The sequence below is a fragment of the Melozone crissalis genome, unplaced genomic scaffold (genome assembly GCF_028551555.1).
Source record: "Melozone crissalis strain CALT ecotype California unplaced genomic scaffold, PUWL_Pcris_2 ptg000027l_1, whole genome shotgun sequence".
NCBI classification, from domain to species: Eukaryota; Metazoa; Chordata; class Aves; order Passeriformes; family Passerellidae; genus Melozone; species Melozone crissalis.
This window is the reverse complement of record NW_026535805.1, coordinates 25,328,153-25,348,072: the sequence shown is the minus strand read 5'-3', so window position 1 is coordinate 25,348,072 and position 19,920 is coordinate 25,328,153. Positions and strand designations below refer to the sequence as shown.

At 37.0% G+C, this 19,920-nt stretch overlaps 1 protein-coding gene across 3 annotated transcripts in view; it reads right to left on the bottom strand.

Moving 5' to 3' along the window:
- The window catches only part of DISC1 (DISC1 scaffold protein), a 172,935-nt gene that overhangs the window by 93,115 nt on the left and 59,900 nt on the right, over positions 1 to 19,920 (bottom strand). For all 3 annotated transcript variants that reach the window (XR_008483208.1, XM_054280106.1, XM_054280105.1), the window contains exons 8-9: positions 17,466 to 17,568; positions 6,423 to 6,611 (exon numbers count right to left, since the gene is read on the bottom strand). Coding sequence is in view for 2 of the 3 variants with exons in the window: in XM_054280106.1 (XP_054136081.1) it covers positions 6,423 to 6,611; positions 17,466 to 17,568 (292 nt within the window). In the remaining variant the exon portion in view is untranslated. The remainder of the gene's footprint in view (positions 1 to 6,422; positions 6,612 to 17,465; positions 17,569 to 19,920) is intronic.

Here is a 19,920-nt window from a genome sequence, read left to right as displayed (position 1 = left end):
ATGTAAAGGAATAAGTTGCCTGGAATACTATCAGAACTTTGTTTGCTTGTTTGCCTGCACACCAGCACAATAAAGTGTCCACACTGCATTACAGGCAGGAGGTTGCCCTTCTCCCATTGCAGTAGGAAGCTGTTCAGTGACACTATTCACCACCAGATTGTACTTCCATGATTACAACAGAGACACTCTGTATTTCTGTGGCCTTAAAACTTACAAAATTTTGATGCCTTTATGCTTATCCTAGTTGAAGATGACATCATACTCCCTGAAGAGATCCAGCATAAAACTTCAGCCCAAGCTTTATTCCTTGCACCTGGTAGATAACCACTTCTATGACTGCAGCATCAGTATTGGGTCATTTCAGGAGTTACTGTTCTGTGTGTAATTACCTCATCCTGCTGCCCAAAAAGTACTACACAGGTATATAAAACATTTGAATAAGGTTATTGCCATCATATCTTGGAAGAAAGAGATAGAAGAGAAGCTCACCTTTGAGCATCAACAGAAAAATGCCCTGATCAAAAGATCTCTACAGATATTGGCAGGCTTTGAACCAAGCTGCTTTCTCAGTTCAAGTTCCCTGAATATTTCATATTTTCTGCATTACAAAGATTTGCATCTAATTATGGCAGAAAGGCCAGATTAAATTTAATACCTCCATTGCATTTATACAGACTAAACCTCTATGCTCCAAGTGAAAATCAAAGTATTTTACATACTTAAATGAACAACACCGGACTAGATGACCTTTAAAATCATCATTATAAGAAACACAATTACAAGTGACTTAAGACATATGGCAAACTTAATTATGCTTAAACATACTGGCTTCCAATCTTTTCAATCATGACAAAAATTGATGTCTAAAATTAAAATGCATTTGAGATTTTAGTTACAGGAGATGCCTAGCAGAATTTACTCTTTTTATGTTACTAAATTCTATTGATAGTGTTTCTCAAAAAAATAAACAACATAACACAAAAAACCCTTTCACTACTTATAGTTAAATATTACTTAACAAAGATGATGAGGATGATTTTGTGGAAGCATGACATGGAATGAAAATCATAAGTCTGAATTTGATCCTCAAAGCTTGGTAGCAACTTGATATGCAGTTACTCCCATTACAGAATTATAAGACCAAAAGATGTATATGTGTATACTAAATTGTAAGATCCCAGGTGCTTTAAAATGAGCCAAGAAAATGAGACCAATGCTCACAATCAGTGAAACACAAACAAGCACAGAGTAAGCATAAGAATGCAAGTCCATGCAAATGCAGGAACACCAATTTTTCAAATGAAACAGTAGAGAGAATACTAATGAGCAGAGAGGGTAACTACTCATGCTGTATTTGCCCAAGACAACACAAAAGGAGCTCTGCAAGACTGAGCCTCTTGGGGGTTTTGTTGTTGCTGTTGTTTTATCCTTTTGGTTTTCTATGTGGACATGATTTTGCCACACTGCCCAACAAAAGGCTGCCAAGTGCTACTCTGGAGCACCAACTGAACATCAGCTCAGAGTAAAGGATGCTACCAGCTACACTGCCAGTCCGTCCCCGCATCACCACCAAGAGTTTTACACCTTCTGTGAAAGCTAAACAGAGGGACCACTGGCTAAATCCTGCAGGACCACTGTCTGAGTAGAGATGGCCACAGACATAAGCAATAAGCCATTCAATTGCACCACTCACTTTAATGACAACAAGCATTTAATAAAGGTGCGACAAGCAGAACTTAATGACCTCGCCCATATTAGAAGTAGAGATACAAAAAGACTCAGAGCAGCTTCTTCTCCCTCATGGAAGCCCATCTGTTACACACTATGTGGGCTCTCCTTTAATGATTTATTTAAACAGAAGCAATCAAAAGGTTCAGCTCTTCAGTTTATAATCACATAATTGCTCAGACAGAGGATGAACTATAGAAACAATATGGAAAGCCTATTTGGTGAAGAAAAACTATCACTGAGGAAGAACATTAAAACCACCACCTGAAAAATCAGTTAACAAAACATGGGATCATTCTGGTTATGCCATAGGCACAAGAGTTTATGTCACACTTAGTTGGGTTTTTTTGCAACACTTAAAAATGGTGTAAAATTGTTAATAATCTTTAGACATCTTCAAATAGTATTCCAAAGACCAGTTAGGAAGAAAAATAGAGAAGCTTTTGTACTAAAGCTATTAAAACAAATATTGAAACAAACAAAAAAAGGTAGGTTTCTCAGTGCAAAGTACACTGCATGTGTTTCTATTGTAAGACTTTCTTTGTTGCATCTATCAGAATAAAAATGTCTTTGAAATAGAATAAGACTGCTTTGTAGCAAATGGTCATTAACACTTTGATAAATCACATCCTACACAATTGTATATGAAGCACAGAACCTTCTTTTCATAAATATTTCAGTATACAATAACGAGTATTACATTAAGCAGCACCACTAGTGGTTTCTGCTGTCCGCACAATATTAGGTTTCAGACTAATTAATTGCATCCTTCACAACAGTCAAATGTTCAGCTTTTGGAACAATGACTATAAAAATAGCAGAATTTTTATCATTCTTTGAAGTACATTCTGAACATATTTATTCCTAATTAGAATTCTAAAGCAAAAACATTGGGGTTTATTTTATTTTTAATAAAGCAGATTTTAAAAAATGAACTCCAATAGGTTTTTCTCCTGTTAAAAGTACAAAACACTCTGAGATATTCTGTGCAAGCATGCAGAGTGTGTGTATTGAACAAAAGAAAGTAAAACTGAGTGTGATAGAAATTTCCCCAGCTTCCCAAGAAACCCCTCTATTACATCTAGTCTGTTGTTTAATAAACCTATCTGTTCAATTCCAGAAAGCTTTACTGTACAAGCAGACTGGTAAGAGCTTTCAGACTTACACAAGCAACATCTAAGACAATAAAAGTCAAGGATGGAAACAAGAATTGAACAGAGAGACTGAAATATCAGCCTTCAAACAGTAGTTTGAGTTTTGGTATTTTTTAAAAGGGTTAAAAAGCTATTTTCATGTGCATGATAGCCTTTATTTTATATTTCCTCCAGAAATTAATGCAGTATAGAAATTCTACTTAACATGACTTGGCAAGCACAACCTAGCAATTAGCTCGGGAAGCACGGTGTCCCCTAGCTGTGTGTGTACACACATTACTTACAGGAGGTGCTTTCCCAAAAGTGTAATAGGGGCAGAAAAAGGCTGAGAGCAGCCAGGAAAAGAACTCAGCAGACGAGACAGGAAAACTTGCCCATCAGTACTGGTGATGAGGAAATCACAACAGGAGGGTAGATTTCATTTCCAGCCTTGGGTTACAAATGCCAATCAACCCAAGCCAGGATTTATAAGTACAAACCAACAGTTTGGCAGACAGGCAAGTAATTAGGCTTCAGTTGTCTGGAACACAAGTTTGGTTGTTTTGGGCTGTAAAAGTAGTTCTCTTCTTTGCCATAACAGAACCTTCTGACTTTATAAGACAGGTCTGCTCAATGACCAAGCACAAGACCTTCAGCAATTTCCCCAGAACCATCACGTCTGTGGTCCAGAAGAATTTAAAGCTCACACAGAATCAACAGCACCGCTTGGTTTCACATGTTTATTGCAAGGATTGATTCAATCAGGATTGATGCTAGACTACCTGGGAAACTGTTTCACCACCATTTCAGATAAAATTACATTTTACAGATAGGAAATCCAGAGACCTCTAAGGCTCTGGATTTCCTATCTGTAAAATGGCAATAAAAGTTGATCACTTTTATAGCAGCATTTTGATGGCCTCAGAAGAAAGTCAGTGTCTAAAGGGCAAGTTAGTACTATTCATCCTAAAATGCTAATACTTAGTGTTGCTTGTCAATGCTTCTATTATCCAACATGAAAAGCACATTTTTTAGCATCTCTAAAAATATGAAAGGATTTTTTTGTCAAATTTCCTTCATAGAGAGCACTGACAGCTCTCAGTGCAGTAAGCCAAGCCTGATTTTTGCACTACATCTGCAATATCTTTTATACTTGGGCAGCTGGCACAGAGTGAGAAAATTCATTAACATGCTAATGATGTGTCCTATTTAAAATTCCAGCTCTGATTATTGTGTGATTAAGTCTCTTCCCTTGACGTCTGCTTCCCTATATCTGCATTACTGTGAAAAATCAACAATTATTAATGAAATAAAAAATAGGTGACCAATTTATACACAAGATAAAGACAAACATACACACATATTCTAGCATTTAAATTTTTTTTGTCTAATGTTTTCCACACAAAAGAGTATTAAGTTCAGTTTAAAAAAAAAAAAATCAAAGTTTTCAAGAAGCTCACAGGCACAAAACAACAATTCAAGTGCTAGATGACACAGAAATAGACATGTATAGGACCTAACCCTAATCTAGTGCACGGTTGGGCAGGAACCAAAGAGAACAGAAAAAAAGGCAGAACTGCCTTTCTCTGCAGCAACACAGATTTTATTGGCATAAACGAAACACCAGGCCTAGGGCTGTGATGCAAGTCAGGTCAGCTACCCCAACTCAAATCACACCTTTCACAGTGCAGACAAAGCCAACACAATTACCTCCAGCTCTTTCAAACAACAGCAAAAACAAATGGCAAAAAATTGTATTCCAATTCTTTATGCTATATTCTCTAAACATATAAGTGCTGTGCAAAATAACACTGTTCCATAAAGGTGGCCTCTTTTCCTCAAGATACCATCTGCATACTGTTTTCCAGAGAGTATCTGAAAGCTTACATTCAGTTAAATGTGTTGGTATCAAACCCATATTTTCATTTTTTAAAGGGGAAAATAGGGTTGATCACATATAAAGAAGGCAGGGAGGATGAAAAGGGAAGATGTCAGGTTTCAATTTATGTATCTCTGACTAGCATCTGCTTGACAGTACTTTATTTTAACACAAGAATAAATTTCTCCTTATGCCTACAGAATCACAGTAAATTAAAAGAAAATCTACAGAGTAAACACCCAGTATTTTGAAATTTATTGTCACAAATTGTGGGACACTAGAGGTCAGATAAAGAAGGTATCTCCTTTCAGCTATATAAATGTAAAAGGGAAAAAAGAACTTATGAACTTATACCATTTCTGTTGCTTCAGCAAGCATCTTGCACAGGCTTGATTTAAAACCTCACTAAATTAAACCACAAATGAGAATGTACATGTATATTATAGGAAGTTTAATTGTACTAAAATAAAAGAGAAACAAAATGGACTGATTAGAAGGTCAGAATCCTTTTCAACTCTCTTGAAAATCCAAGGAAAGAAGAAGCACTGCCTGATGCACATTTATGGGTTTTTATCACAATGCACTAAATTTGAGAAATAATTTTTTAAAATTTTCTCTAGATTCTAGAAAAGCAAGTTATCTAGAAGTATGTGTGTATATATATTATTCTTTACATTTTTAAAACATTGTCTTAGATTTATTCAGCTGCCTACAAATCTTTTTGTTTCTAAGATAGCTCTTTGCTTATTTGCTTGCCTATGAAGAAGCTTCATATGCTTCTAAAACAGAACCACCTTCCTGTCTCCACCCAGCCTACTGCTCATAAGATCCTGAAAAAGGAAAGACACCTCAAAATCCTAAAGCTTTAAAGTAGCTCTCAGGATTGTATTTAGTTTAGAGATAATTACAGTAACTGTACATTTGTAGTCAATCAAATGTTACTGAGCCTTTTCACTCTAAGCAAGCAGCAAGGCCATTTTATCTGCCTCAACTTCAGGAGTGAGTACAGCAGGCAAGAGAGTAAGTCAAGTCTAGGAATGAATCTGCTCTTTGATAATCTGTCAGTACCTTTCCCAGTAATCACAGACAACCTCCCCAATTCCACCATGACACTACAACCCAAGCACACTGCTCATTGTTGTGTGAGAGCAGCACTTGGCAAGTTGGTTAAACTCTCCCTCAAACACAAGTTTAGTATGAGACTTCTTGCTTTCAGAATCAGGAGTCTCTTGCACCTCATACATTCAGACCCACCACCAAATGTGCTATATATGTATGCACTAAACATCTGGTTTTATACACTAAACATGTTCCTATTGTCACAGCCAGACACATCTACTGATTCTGCATAAAGACTTCGTGTTCCATTGTATGGGAGCACAAGCACAGCCCCATCATCTCTGTGATAAAAATGGGCTTAGAAAAGAAAGGCTTTGAGAACTGGGCCAAAACAGATTTTTTAGAATGGTATATTGCTGGGGTATCCCTTGTTCCTCATGGCCTCCCCCAACTCCAGGGGGAGGATGAGAGGATATTGAACATACTGCTTCTCTAGGTCACTGCCAGACTTTCCTCAGGACAATCAGTATGTTTTGTGAAATGCAGAATGATTCATCAAACCCAGCACATCCTCAGGAGTTCAGGTCAGAGCAAAAAGCTGTAACAATCTGTAAACTACTCACCAAAGGCAGTTTCTCCTTGTTCAAGTTCTTCTTTCAGTCTGGTGTAATCATCTTTAATTCTCTCTAATTTTCGCGTATTTCTGGCACTCAGAACCAACAGCTCATTGAGAAGTCCTTCCAGTCCCTCTTTCTCAGATGTTAATGATCTTATTTCTTCTGCAAGATCCTTTGCAGTGCCAAAATTACTTCCTGCATGTTTCGTGGGGGCAGGGGAAGAAAGAGGAAAAAGACAATGAGACAGACACTTGCAACATCAGTAGCTCACACAGCAACCCTGGAAAATTAGGCAATTATAATTCCCAACAGCAAGTGAAAGGGGGAAAAAAAAGAAAAACTGCTTTGCAAGCATCATATCATTAATATTACAAGAATAATAATTGTAGCTGATTCAACCTTACATACACAGAAATGGTACTTTCTTAAATTATTGATACTATTTACAGTTTTTCAGGAAACCTGTTCCTTAGGGTTCAAATAATATCATACTGTAATTCAATGACTGTCGCAGTGTGGTCTATCAGACCATTTTCTTCTTTTGGAGGACCTCTCAATGAACATTTGAAATAGAGGCCATCAACCTGCTGGACCCTGAAGTATTTCCCTCCTGAACAAAGCAGCCCTGTGCTGGTTTTAGTAGCAAGCACCAAAGATTGTTTATGAATGACACATTGCATTTCTTAAATGGCCTGCACCTCAAGCAAAGACCATGGGGAGATGTTCTTCTCAGAGAATCCATTCAGAAGTCACAACCCTCCACTTCTGGCTCTCCCTGAAAAATGAAATGTCACAGACAGGTAGAATGCCTTGGCAGCACCAGCTTACACTATTCTGGAGTTTTTAAAAATGTCTGCTTCCTTTGGACAGGGATACAGAGTAAAAAGTTCAACTCCCAAGTGGTTTAGAGTGTAGCCTAGTAACATTTATCCACTTAACTGTTCTGAAAACCACTTTTATAAGCAGCTGGAGAGGAATGTTTCCTTACTTTGCAAAGAAGTATTTTGTAATAAATAGAAAAGGACAGTGAGATACTCAGCCATTAAATTATTTCAAACAGCAGTATAGTAACAATGCTACATTCGCACAAATGTACCAGAGTCATTTTAATGATTGAGATACTTGGCTGGGGGGAAAAAAAACCAAACCAAAACATACACACAAAAAATGAAACCCCACCACCACACTTCAAGCTAAAGAATTCTTGATAAAAATAATTTTAGAATTGCCCAATAAAAGAAAGAAAACCTTTAGCATAGGGCTTAAGCTGTGATATCATCCTAAATTAGCAAAAATTTGGTGATATGATCTAATAAGTAAAGGTATTTAGTAAGTAAAGGCACTTAGGAGATTTAGCCTTGAAGCAAATATTAACATAAAACAATCCAGTCACACAAATGTCTCATCAGCTTCTGAGGTATGTGTAATGACTTCAGACTCCTGAAATCACGTTACAATACCACCAGCATTATTCAGAGGTAAGGGTTTCTTTTTGGTTTTGTTTACACAATATGATACACTGTTGCTTAGACACAATAGACCAATTGACAAGTTTATTTTCAAGTATTAACATACAATCCAAACAATCAAATCCACATCAGAATATCCTGAATTATGGCATTACATCTTTTTGACCTGGCGTCAAAGTGTTGGTCACAAAGCCTTAAAAGAGAACACTTAGCCTGCTGTTCAGTTTCTTCAAGACAAGGAAGCAAGAGCAGGATGCACGTGTTTACACTGGTCAGAAGATGGCAAACCACCACCAGCAGCTGCCAGGAGAGGTTCTATTCCTCCAGAATGCCTGAGAGAACAGGAGCACTTCCACCAAACACCCACAGCCATTCTCCTGGAGCAAAGGCGCTGTTGCAAACTCCAGTGACTCTATGAGGGCAGGTGTGCCAAAGGGAGGCTTGAACTTACCAAAATTTTGGAAAATGGTTTATCAAATAAGTCAGAAGTTGAAGACTGAACATTGCTAAGCATGGTAGTCTTGCTTTGCATTTGGTTTTTTGGTGGTTTCTTTAGTCCCAAGGCTATGATAGTTTCATCCAACCTCTTCCTCATTTAAAGGTGACGTTCTCTTGTTTCTTTTTAACAGACTGGAAGTCCTTCATTTCTAAGTCCCAGCTAAAACCCTATTTTCTACTTCTGTCTTCCAATTAAATAACTATAAACATGCTTTACAAATTGTAGGATCATATGGCTTACCAGAGCTTTACTGGGAAACAAGAGCACAAATTTCATTACCCTAATTTGTCATGTTTCTTTCCAAACGGGCAAAACAAAGCAGCAAAATAAGCAAGACAAAATCACTTGGAAAACTGGCAAATATTCAGATGATTCTAAGGCATCAAGACTTGAGTCCACCTTTATCCACCTGAACTCATCCCAAGCATCAAAGCACAGGAGCCTTAATAAAACATGAAGGTGAGAAAATCTTCATTAGAATCTGGAGCCTGCTGTTACATTTCAGAAGGCAGCAAGGAAAAAGGTATGATATTGCATATCAAAGTTTTATACATACTGAATGGATCTGAATCCCCAGAGGAGTTTATTTCAAAACTGAGACTATAAGGAAATGGCACCAGATACAAACCCAAAAGCCAAAGACACCCTACCTGCTGCAGCTTCCCATGACAGCAAAAATGTCTGTAAGTCTGCAGTGAAAATTCAGAAGAACATATAAAAACACAGGCATTACAAGTACCATTATCCTTGAGCTCTGATCTCAGTCCCAGTAACAAAAGTAACTGCTTTCTACATGCCATAAGAAGGTTGATTTAAAAATTAATATATAATCCATAGCCGCCAGCATTGAAAAACATGCCCTCCTGGGCTGTTTTTTGTTGTTGTTGTTTTGCTGTGGTTTGTTTTTTTTGTGGTTGAGATGTACACCATACAAACATTCTGAAGACATATGTCAAGATATTTTATTCTGCTAATGCTCTCAAAATGTTACAATTCCTCTTTTTGATAATTTAATAATTGGTTTGCCTAAATGAACACAGTAGCTGTTACTTTGTCAACCACTGGGAGCTATATTTTACACAGCCATAGCAGTGAGAGGGTTCTGATTGGCTGATATCAGTTAAGTCAGTCTAACTCTTCCCAGGAAACTCAAAAACCATGCAGCCAATAGGACTGGTCACTCAGAAAATACCTACAGAGAAAACAAAGCTAAGATTCTGATCTAAAGCAGGATTCTGTGAAGTTGACTGAAGAGCAAGATGCCCCTTTTCCCATCTTTCCTTCTGTCTCACAGTGATGCTTGCTACAGATGTGCAATTTTAGCCACTGCATCCACACCCATAGAAACACGCTGGGGGAAAACTGGGGCAGGAAACTTGCAGTAGCCAGTGCTCTGAACAGCACATGTGCTTGCAGTGCACTGTCATGAGGAACTGAGTATGTACACTTCACTTTGAGGTACTGAACAGTACCATCACCTCAAAAGACAGCAACAAAAAAATTTAAATCTTCCTGCTTAATCTTGCCCTCTGGGGCTCTCTCCTTCCATGCATCCTTCATCCTCTACAGAAAGTGACATCAGGTAAGCTCCAGCAGCTTGATGTGAATGCCAAAAATACCAGCCAAATCAAGCACAACAACCCACACAGGAAAAATAGTAAATTTTTTTTAAAATCTCCAGGCAGAAAGTAGCTATAAAATTGCTTTCACTTAGTGTAAACATTAGTATATATCCCTAATTTCCTCTATTCTTAAAATTTTTCTTGTATGGTTACAGCTAAATAGTACTCTGCACATCAAATATATTTTCAATAGATTTAGCCACAAACTCATGCCCATTATAACACCTCCTTGTCAGATTTTACTGTATTGGGCAGATTGTGGCCCATTTAGTAGCCTTGAAGTAAAATATCATGATTTTGATACCATTTGCCAGCAACAAATTCATTAAAAATACGGCTTGAAATCTGTGCAATTTTACCAAAAAACAAGAAATATGTTATTAATTAGACTTTATTAAATATTTCCCCCTTCAAAATATACGACAAAGTTAAGGGTCCACAAATTTTTTATTCACAGTTTTTCTCAAATTTATGGCAGAAGTTATGTACATTCACAGCTAGCATTAGTTATGCTTGAAGCAGAGAGAGAAGTCTAAGTCCCACTGAAAATATATATTCATTGTAGTACAAATAAAGGAGTAATTTTTTTCATTAATAATAAAGCATATCTATTTGACACTAGCCTAAATGTAACAAGGAATAGACTGATCATTATTTATCATTATCTATAAATTAATTCTTCATATACTTACAGCACTACCTTTAATAATTCATAAGTGAAAATTTGCATTTTAGCTTAAGGCATTTGCCACCATATTATTTATCAATGGTACTGGAATTCAAGGCTGAAAATCTTCCACCCTGTGATTAATGAGGATACAAAGTGATTTCAACACCACAAAAGAAATTGAAGAAAATAAATATCATTCACCTACACACAAAGGAAAGGGAAAAAGCTAAAGACATGACAGAAATGTAAGATTCTGGAAGGACTGCCAGTATGTTTGCACCTCTGAAAAAATAAACTGCAAATGAGGGACAGTCTACCATCTCCTCAAACATTTTACAGAAATGCAGCACATTTGAATTGCAATTATTGTTTTTAAGCAATAACACATGTCAATGCTTTTATGAAGCATAACACAACTACATGATTGATATAATTCTGAAAGGTAAATGTCAGCTAGAAGAAGGTGAGAGACCCCACAGACATACATTTGGAGGAGCAATTCTCAGTCACAGAGTGCCTCTTATACCTGGACTTAATCAGTCACCATGGAACAACTCAGGAATAATTAAAAAGATTTAAAAAGAGGATGGTGGGGAGCCCAAATAAATAAACCCCAAAGTAATAACATTTCAAGTCAGTAGTAAGTAACAATGGAGAGAGATATCACTGTCCCCTTCCACAAGTGTTTTCCCTCATGCACTCCAGACCACAGCACAACCTTTCTGCAGGGTGATAGCACCTTCTCTTCTCTCATCCAACATGTCTCCTTTGAGCACAAAATCACAGAAAAGAAGCTGCCAAAGAGATAACTTGAGCTTCTCTCCTGCTCCAGGGATAGCTGCTTAGGTAAGAGGAGTGAAAGAGAGAAAGTTGTTTCATGACTGACTTCTCCAACAGAAGAAAAGATTTTCTGCTGTCTGGTCACATATCATGCTGGAACTTCAGCTACAATGAATTACCCTTGAAGTTCACTGAAAGCCAGTAACATCCCGCAGTCTGACTTGAAAATGAGATTAAAAAGACAAAAAGCATAATGTCCTGGTTTCAGCTGGGATAGAGTTAATTTTCTTCTTAGCGGCTGGTACAGTGCTTTGGATTTAGGCAGAGAATAATGTTGGTAACACATTGATGGTTTTAGTTGTTGCTGAATGGTTGTTAGCCTAAAATCAAGGACATCTGAGTTTCCCATGCTCCACAAGCAAACACACCAGGAGCTGGGAGGGAGCATGGCCAGGACAGCTGATCCAAACTGGACAAAGGGATATTCCATACCACAGAACGTCATACTCAGCAAATAAACTGGGGGGAGTTGGCTGGGAGGGACCAACAGCTGCCTGGAAATGGGCTGGGCACTGGTCTATGGGTGGCAGGCATCACTTTATAGGTACTGTGAATCACTCGCCTGTCTTGGGCTTTATGCCTCTCTCACTCTCCTTTTCATTACCATTATTATTGCTGTTATTTTTTTCATTAGTATTATTATATTTTATTTTGATTAAGTTATTAAACTGTTCTTATCTCAACCTGCAAGTTTTGCATTTTTTTTTTTTTCAATTCTCCTCCCCCTACTGTGAGCAGAGAGAATGTCCACATTTGCTTCTGGCTGGGGACAAACCACAACACAGAGCTGTCTGAAGTCTGAGGGACCATGTGAGAGTTGGTCTGGGGGACTCACTAGCATTATTATTTTTCAAATTAGTTAACAGGCATGCCAAAAAGTACACTGCTTGCACCAATACACGGTGGCAAATTTTATTTCATGGAGTATAAAGTGAGTGTTGTGGGAAGACATGACCATACACAGCATTGAATGCTGAAACCAGACACTGCAATCATGAAGTAGAATTAATCTGAATATGCCTCTGCTCCATCAACCCAGGCTGCTGCTGGAATCAAGAATAGGAAATATCTATGTAATAGCTATATCATCTGACAAGATGCAGCTCTCTATTGGACCCCAATTCATCAAAAAACTGAGCCTTCATGAGCCGGCACAAAGGAGCATTGCTATTTTTGTCTCTACCTCAACCATTACCTCAATTCTCAGAAACAGAAAAGCTGAAGAGACCAGGAACACCACTACCTTCCACAGAAATACAAATTAAGTGCTGTATGCAGCACATCTGGGGAAGAACTCAACATCATACCAAGAGCTATGTGTCCATCCATATTTCTGAATGAAATGACAGACTACAGCAGGAGCATGAAAACAAGGCATCCACATTAACATAAACCACAGATGGATGGCTGAAAATGTCCTTCTGCCTGCACTGGCATCTTCCAGCCTGATGGCTCTGTCCCCTCCCTAACACACTCATTCCCAACAGGAATACTTAGCACCAAATCTGGAAAGCTGGGGGCTCTATTTGTTACAGTTGGATCCATGCAGAATTTGCCCTAAATGAGCATCAAACAGCAGCCAAACAGGCAACAGCCCTAATAGTAAGCTTTGTGAAATATGCTATCTTGTATTTATGTCATGTTATTTATAAAACTGTGTTTTTACATTGACATAAGAAATTATATTATTATATATAATTATTGTACTGCTGGAAATCATCCCACAACATCATTTCCAAGCAGCTCCCACTTGCCAGTACTTAATGAAATAGAGGTAATGATATTTATATGACCATGACACATGGTCTTTTACTGGTATAAAACAGTTTAAAGATTTTTCAAACTTCAAGTCACCTCACTCTAACTTCTGTGTTTGGATCTAATCTGTGTTTTCAAAACCAGAAAGTTAACAACATGCATCTCAGGGATAATAAACACCGTATTTCATTCATGCCTCCTTAGCTTCCCATTAATTCACTTTCTGGCTATCTAGTTCCATGCTAATATGCATTCTCAAGAGGAAAAAAATTCTCAAAGAGTCTATGAAAACATTGTAAAATGTACCTCCATAAACCTTTTGTATTCAAATATAGGAAAGTGATGAAATAGGACTAAAAATTCATTTTAGTTTGCATCTTCCTTCCTATTCCCAAATTATTTTCTCACCAAGGAAACAACAGAAACACACCATTTCTTATTATTTCCTCTTGTATAAAACAGATCAAAGTATGAAAATAATTTCAACAGTATTTGTACAGTTATGTTCACACTTGCTTAAACATCATCTTATTTGAATCTTCTTACCGGCTTCAAATTATTTAATCTGAAATTTATTCCCTAGAAAAGTTTCATGCTAAATAGTAACACAATACTGAAAAAAAGAACAGAGTATCAGTTACTGACACGTTCTCCCTATAACTGACTACAAAATTTTATGAGCATGTTAAGAGCTACTGTAAAAAGCAGCTGTTGGAAAAATCACATGCAGGTTTCCAAGCACTGACATTAAAGTGGCTTTTTAATAATTAAAGAAAAATCTACTAGATGCTAAACTATAATAGTTCATCAATGAGAATTTACAAAGGTGCATATCAACAGTAACATTTCATGGCATCAGGAGTACTTGTTACTTATAATTACCTAAAGCTATTGACTTAATAACTGGAACAATATAGGATCCTTCTAATTATCTCTGGAGGAAAATTCTGGACTAGCATATCCAGAGCATTAACCATTAGTTATTTGTCCCAACAGGCCAATCAGATGTAAGTGAGGTGTTAATATAAAGGTTCTGAACTGTAACTGTTGATAGAAATACTTCTTGAACATGTAAGTATGGACTTCTTCCCTTTTTCCCATAAGAAAGTTCACTGGATTTTAATTTAATTTATTTTATCGCCTTCAATAATCCAAGTATTCACAAACTTTCTTTTTTCTCTTGCAAATTTAATTTTATACTTCTTCTCAGAATAAAATAATAGGAGGGAGAGGCATCTATATGCATAGTATTATCTCTTATGTCTTTACAGTATCATTTATCATATAGCCTTAAATTCCATGGTGTTCAATTGATAAGACTAACAGAACTTCTGCTTGCATTGCATTTATCATGGTATTTTCCTCCAAAAATAATATCAACTAAATTCTACATTTTTGGTGCAAATACGTCAATATTTTAAATCAATGTATTTGTATTAGAAAGTACAGTCCATATAGCAAATGAATGTTGTCTGAAGCTGTTAAAATAGCCATTAAAGGCTGAGGTATAGATCATGCTTTCCAAGTCATTACATCATTAGGCCACCACGTATAAGCTCTGGAAGCTAATTTGCACTTAGTAATTCTATTCTTTCGTTCATCTAATCAAACTTTTGAGAAAAAGTCCCAAAAAGTCCCTTTTTGCTTCGACACTCTTCCAAGTCACTGAACTCTTACTGCTTCCTCAAGAAAAACGCTACTTCAATGAAAAGTGATGTGACAACTGTATAGAGAAAAACAGTTGTTCTCAGTGTCCATTAGGATTCCATTGAAGAAACTGAATGAATTATCTAACTGCTACATAAGAAGTAGTAACAGACATTTAACCCTTCCTGATGTTCCCAAACTAAACGAAAACACATAAATATGACCACTAAACTATATTATTACTGCATATTTACATATGCACACACTATAATTCTTTCTGAACTTCATGCTGTTCCAAGACTGTCCTTAAATAATTGAATATTTCCCAATGGAACATTCTTCCAACTCCTAACAACTGAGCATACTCAGGCTGTTCATTAACACTGTTGGCTGAGAGATCAGGGAATATGCACATAAAGTACCTTGCTTAAATCTTAGCCAGTATTTAGAAGGTTAAGACCTGCTTCTTAACTATGCTTTCCTTAAGAGGTGTCATTCATTTACTCCTAACACATGAATACACAGAAACTAAAGCAATTTATCCTTCTCCATTATCCACTATCCACTGGTTCTGCCTTATAAAGTTTAAAAAAAACAAAAAAAACCCAAAAGACAACAACATAACCCCCACTATTTTCATCTCTTCTTTCCTCTTTCTTCTTCTGCATTTAACAAATCTTCCTGATTTGCTTCTCTGCTAGCTAGCTCCAACTCACTCTGCATCGTGGCTTTTCTGATTTTATTCACCTTATGCTCTAAGACTTTCTGGTGTTTTCAGATTTTTTGGTTTTTTGTTTTTTTTTTTTTTACTTTCAGGTCTTCAGAGAAAAAAAATTTCTTTTTATTCTTCTATCTCCCCTGTGTCCTCTGTATACAACTCTGCATTTTATGTAAACAAGTACCACCATATTGACTAAATGTATCTGTATCTTACAATGAGGTAAAGAAATTACAGTGTCCACTGTCACCAAATTACTCTTCATCCTTGATTTTTAACCATGCCATGCAGAATTTTGCCTTAGTAACAAATTAGGATTGTACCATTCACAGTCATTAAAATTCCCTGAAGCAAGAGTAAAAGAAGAAACAGGGTTTTTATCAGCACAAAGAAATTGCACTGATACTTCTTAAAAAGCATAGAAAGGCAGTCAAAGAATTGTAAAAACCAGTTTATAGAAAGAGCAGCATTAAATTGACTTTGGAATTCATTCCTGAAACAACCAACCTCTTTTAAGAGCTACCAAGTATAAAATGCTGTTATGAATGTTTTGGAAATGATCCTCAAGCTGTCATTCACTCTCTCCAAGTGTCAGACTGAGATACAGCTTTTCTGGCCAACTGCTTCCTACATGTAGTCTGTAGTTCCTACTGCATGTCCAGTTAATGGGCTGTTTTGTTCCCAAGCCATAAAACCCCTTTTCTGAAAGTGAGAAAGTCACCTACATTTAAACAGTCTAAGGGGAGAGAAGGACAATTGCCTGATTTACCTCTTACAGGCTGAGAGAAAAATAAAGAGGATTTCCATTTTAAAAAGGTATTATGAGAAGAAAGGAAACTGGCTCAGCACCAACACAGGATCTGGGCTTTAATTTCCTTTAAGATTTTGCTCAAGCCTGACATTATCCACTTCTGGCAAACAAAACATGTGACTGCCCAAGGTTTCATTTTAAAATCATTTATGTGTGCAATATAGATCCTTATATATAATTGAAAAGGTAAATCACATATGGAGAGCTAAATCTCGTCTTGACATGTAGCAAAAATCTTTTAGCCTTTCTTTACTTGGTGTAACACTGGAAAACTCCTTGCACTCAAGTCCACATTCCCTTCTACTCAGCTTCCTCTCTGAGGCAGGTGTTTAGCAGAGAGACACCTACTGAAACATTTGCTGAATAAGAAAACCCACCTCTTCCAACTTAAAAGAACGGGCTGATTTGCCTTTTTTCCTTGGTGAACAGTGCAGCCATCCCAAGCAAGTGGCATGTAAGGCTGTTATGTATCACACTCTGTAATCACATTTCAGTGGTTTACTGGTTGTAAATAATATGCATGAGTGCTCCAAGGATGAAAATGCTCTTTTGCTGCCAACATTAGTTGTTTAATGATCTGAACAGCAGAAGCTGCCAATTATTGTATTCCGTTTTAAAGTGTCATTTAAAGCCAGACTTGTAATTATGATACCTTAGGTATACATTTACAATTTAGCTAGAGAGCTCCAAGAATGTAACTCGAGGAGTCCTGGAACAGCTACTGATGATTATACATCAATTTCACCTATGGAAAAATACCATGTGTTTTGCATGTTAATGGTCTACCTCACAACATCAGCTTTGCCAGTAGTTCCAAACTGTGGAGAGGGACCTGAAGTACATTACACAAGGCATGGCATAGCCATAGCTTAGTTCTGCCAGGCTGGTCACGACTTCAAGGGCTCTACTCAAGCACATGAACAACTTTCCCTAACAAGTGTGTTATGAAGAGGTCAATAACTACTCTAATACACTCCTTAACACTGTTAATCCCTCTCATCACTTTAAAACTTACCTGAAACAGCCAGCATTTTGGCTTCAAGTAGAGCTGGTAGTTGAGTCTCAATATCACTCACTTTCCTCCTCAAAGTACTGCAGAGTTTCTGACTCGTGCAAACCTAAATTGAGGCAGACAGCCATGATATAGAATTCATTCATGTAAAAGTATAAGGCAGTTGAAATGGGGCTTCAAATGTTCTTGGTTAACAGACATGACATAACATCCTGCAGCAAGGTAAAAAAGCTTAATAAAAAGTGATGTCTTTACAGAAACACCCAACATTGAATCAAAATGTCCAGGCTGTGCTACACATTCTGTTATTAAAACAGGGAATGGTATTAGCATTAGCTACCTGCATGAGAGAGGACATGTCCCACTACTACATACTGAGGCTGCACACAGAAGAATGGTCATTGTACAAATTCTGCACAATTTCAGTATTAATAATCATGCTTGAATTGGAGCACAACTAAACCAGTATTTGGAGATTAAAATTCCATAACATACAATGTGCACTGATTTTTACACAAAATATACTATGCTCTGCATTTTAACTGAAAAACGGCAACAAATAAGGCTATATCAGCTTGATACTGTACTTTGTTTAACATCAGGACACAGATGACTAGGGTTCAGGTTTCTGACTTTCCCTTGCTCTCTTTTTTATCTTTTTAACTGGAGGCCCTTTAACAACCAATATGGTTTGGTATTGAAAAACATGGAGAGAGGAAAAAATACAGAAAAAAATAAAAAGGAAATTCAGCTTTTACTGAATTTTAATTTCATTGAAATTTCATTTCAGTGTACATTGGCACTGCAGAAGGAGGTTATGCACCATGCAAAATTTATACAAGTCCCACGTATTCAAAATGTTGGGCTTTATTCCATATTGCATCATTTTGGAAGGAAAGCAAAATGAACAAACAAAAACCTTTCACTGAACTAAGGCAAATCCCTTGTTTTGGAGGCAGATGCCAAACACTTTCTTAAAATAGTAGCTGACACTTAAGAAAACATTTCATTCATTGGAACCAAAACTAAAGCAATAGTCAAGACAGGCACAGGCCAGTTCTGAAACAATGTCATGTGAAAGGCAATCTCCAGAGAGAAGTTTCCCTGCCTTCCTTCACTTTTATTTTTCCTTCCTCAAAAGCAAGTGCCATGCTTATTAACAGAGGCACCGTTATCACTTCACTTTTTAAAGAGCAAAACTTTATAGTTCTAATGGTTTACCTGTTTGTACAATTAAATTATAATAATTTGTACATAACACTAGCTTTAAATCCTTTTGAATTAATAACACCCTCTTGCTTTGCTGAGATTATCTGTTAACTATAAATGGGTCAATTTTTTTTGAGTCAACAGAACTACCCTCCAAGCAGTAATTGTTATTTGTAAAGACTTCAGAGTCATCCTGTTAATTTAAAAACACATATGGCTTCTGCATCTACTATAATTTTTTAATTCCCAGATATTTCAGTTTGTTTCAGCACCCCCTTCTAAGTGACTCACCAGCTAATTCAGTTAAAATGTTTTTAAACCCCCAAACCTGTCAGAGGTGAATAAACATGCCTAAAAAACCCAAAGGCCATTTCTGTCTCCCATCTCCAAAATAAATCTGAAAGTTTTAATGACTTCTTTCCAAGCAGTACTCTCTCTTTAGGGGCATTGAATGGCTCAGTGAATTGCAATTAGATGGGGAATCTTTCAGCTCCAGGAAAACTGCATGAATATATCCCATGCTGGTAATAAGTTAAAGTCATTATCACTAGACAGCTGTTTGGCAATTATGCAAAATAAGGTGGGATGTTTAATCAGTTTCTAGTGAGCACTGTCCACTTTTTAAGTCCCACTGTCAGAACAAAGCTTGCTGGCACTCTTTATTAAAGGACCAAAATGCAGGGGCCGGAGGCAGAAAGGCAGGCCCTCCAACTCAGAGATGATTCTTCTAGAACATGAGATAAGGAGGTTGCTGGGCCCCTGCTTGTATCAATGTCACATGTATTCTGTAGATAAATGAACAACATTAATCTTCAGACCTATCATATGGCATAGTTCAACAAAACTAAATGAGCAAGTGGGAAAGACAAAGTAATATCCCCTAAACTAATGGCACTGCCTCTGAGTTACATCAGGGCTACTCTATAAGCTCCAATCCTTTTCATTTTTTATAATTATTGTATCTTGATAACAGATCCCATTATTCATTACAGTAGCTTATTCAGCCACTAAGGCAAGGTTATTTCTTCGCTAACAAAGATGGTGAACATTCACAGAGCCAGCGTCCTGGGCTCCCAGTGAGCACCATACTTCTCTAACCAGCCTGACTGCTCTCAGTGACCAGCTCTGCTGTGACCCACACACCAACAAGCTCAAAGTCTAAATGTCTAAAAGTCTAAAAAATCTCCTTCTGTTTCAGCAAAGTGTTTTTGCAGACAAGTATTACTGTATTTATTTTAAAATCCTCTTC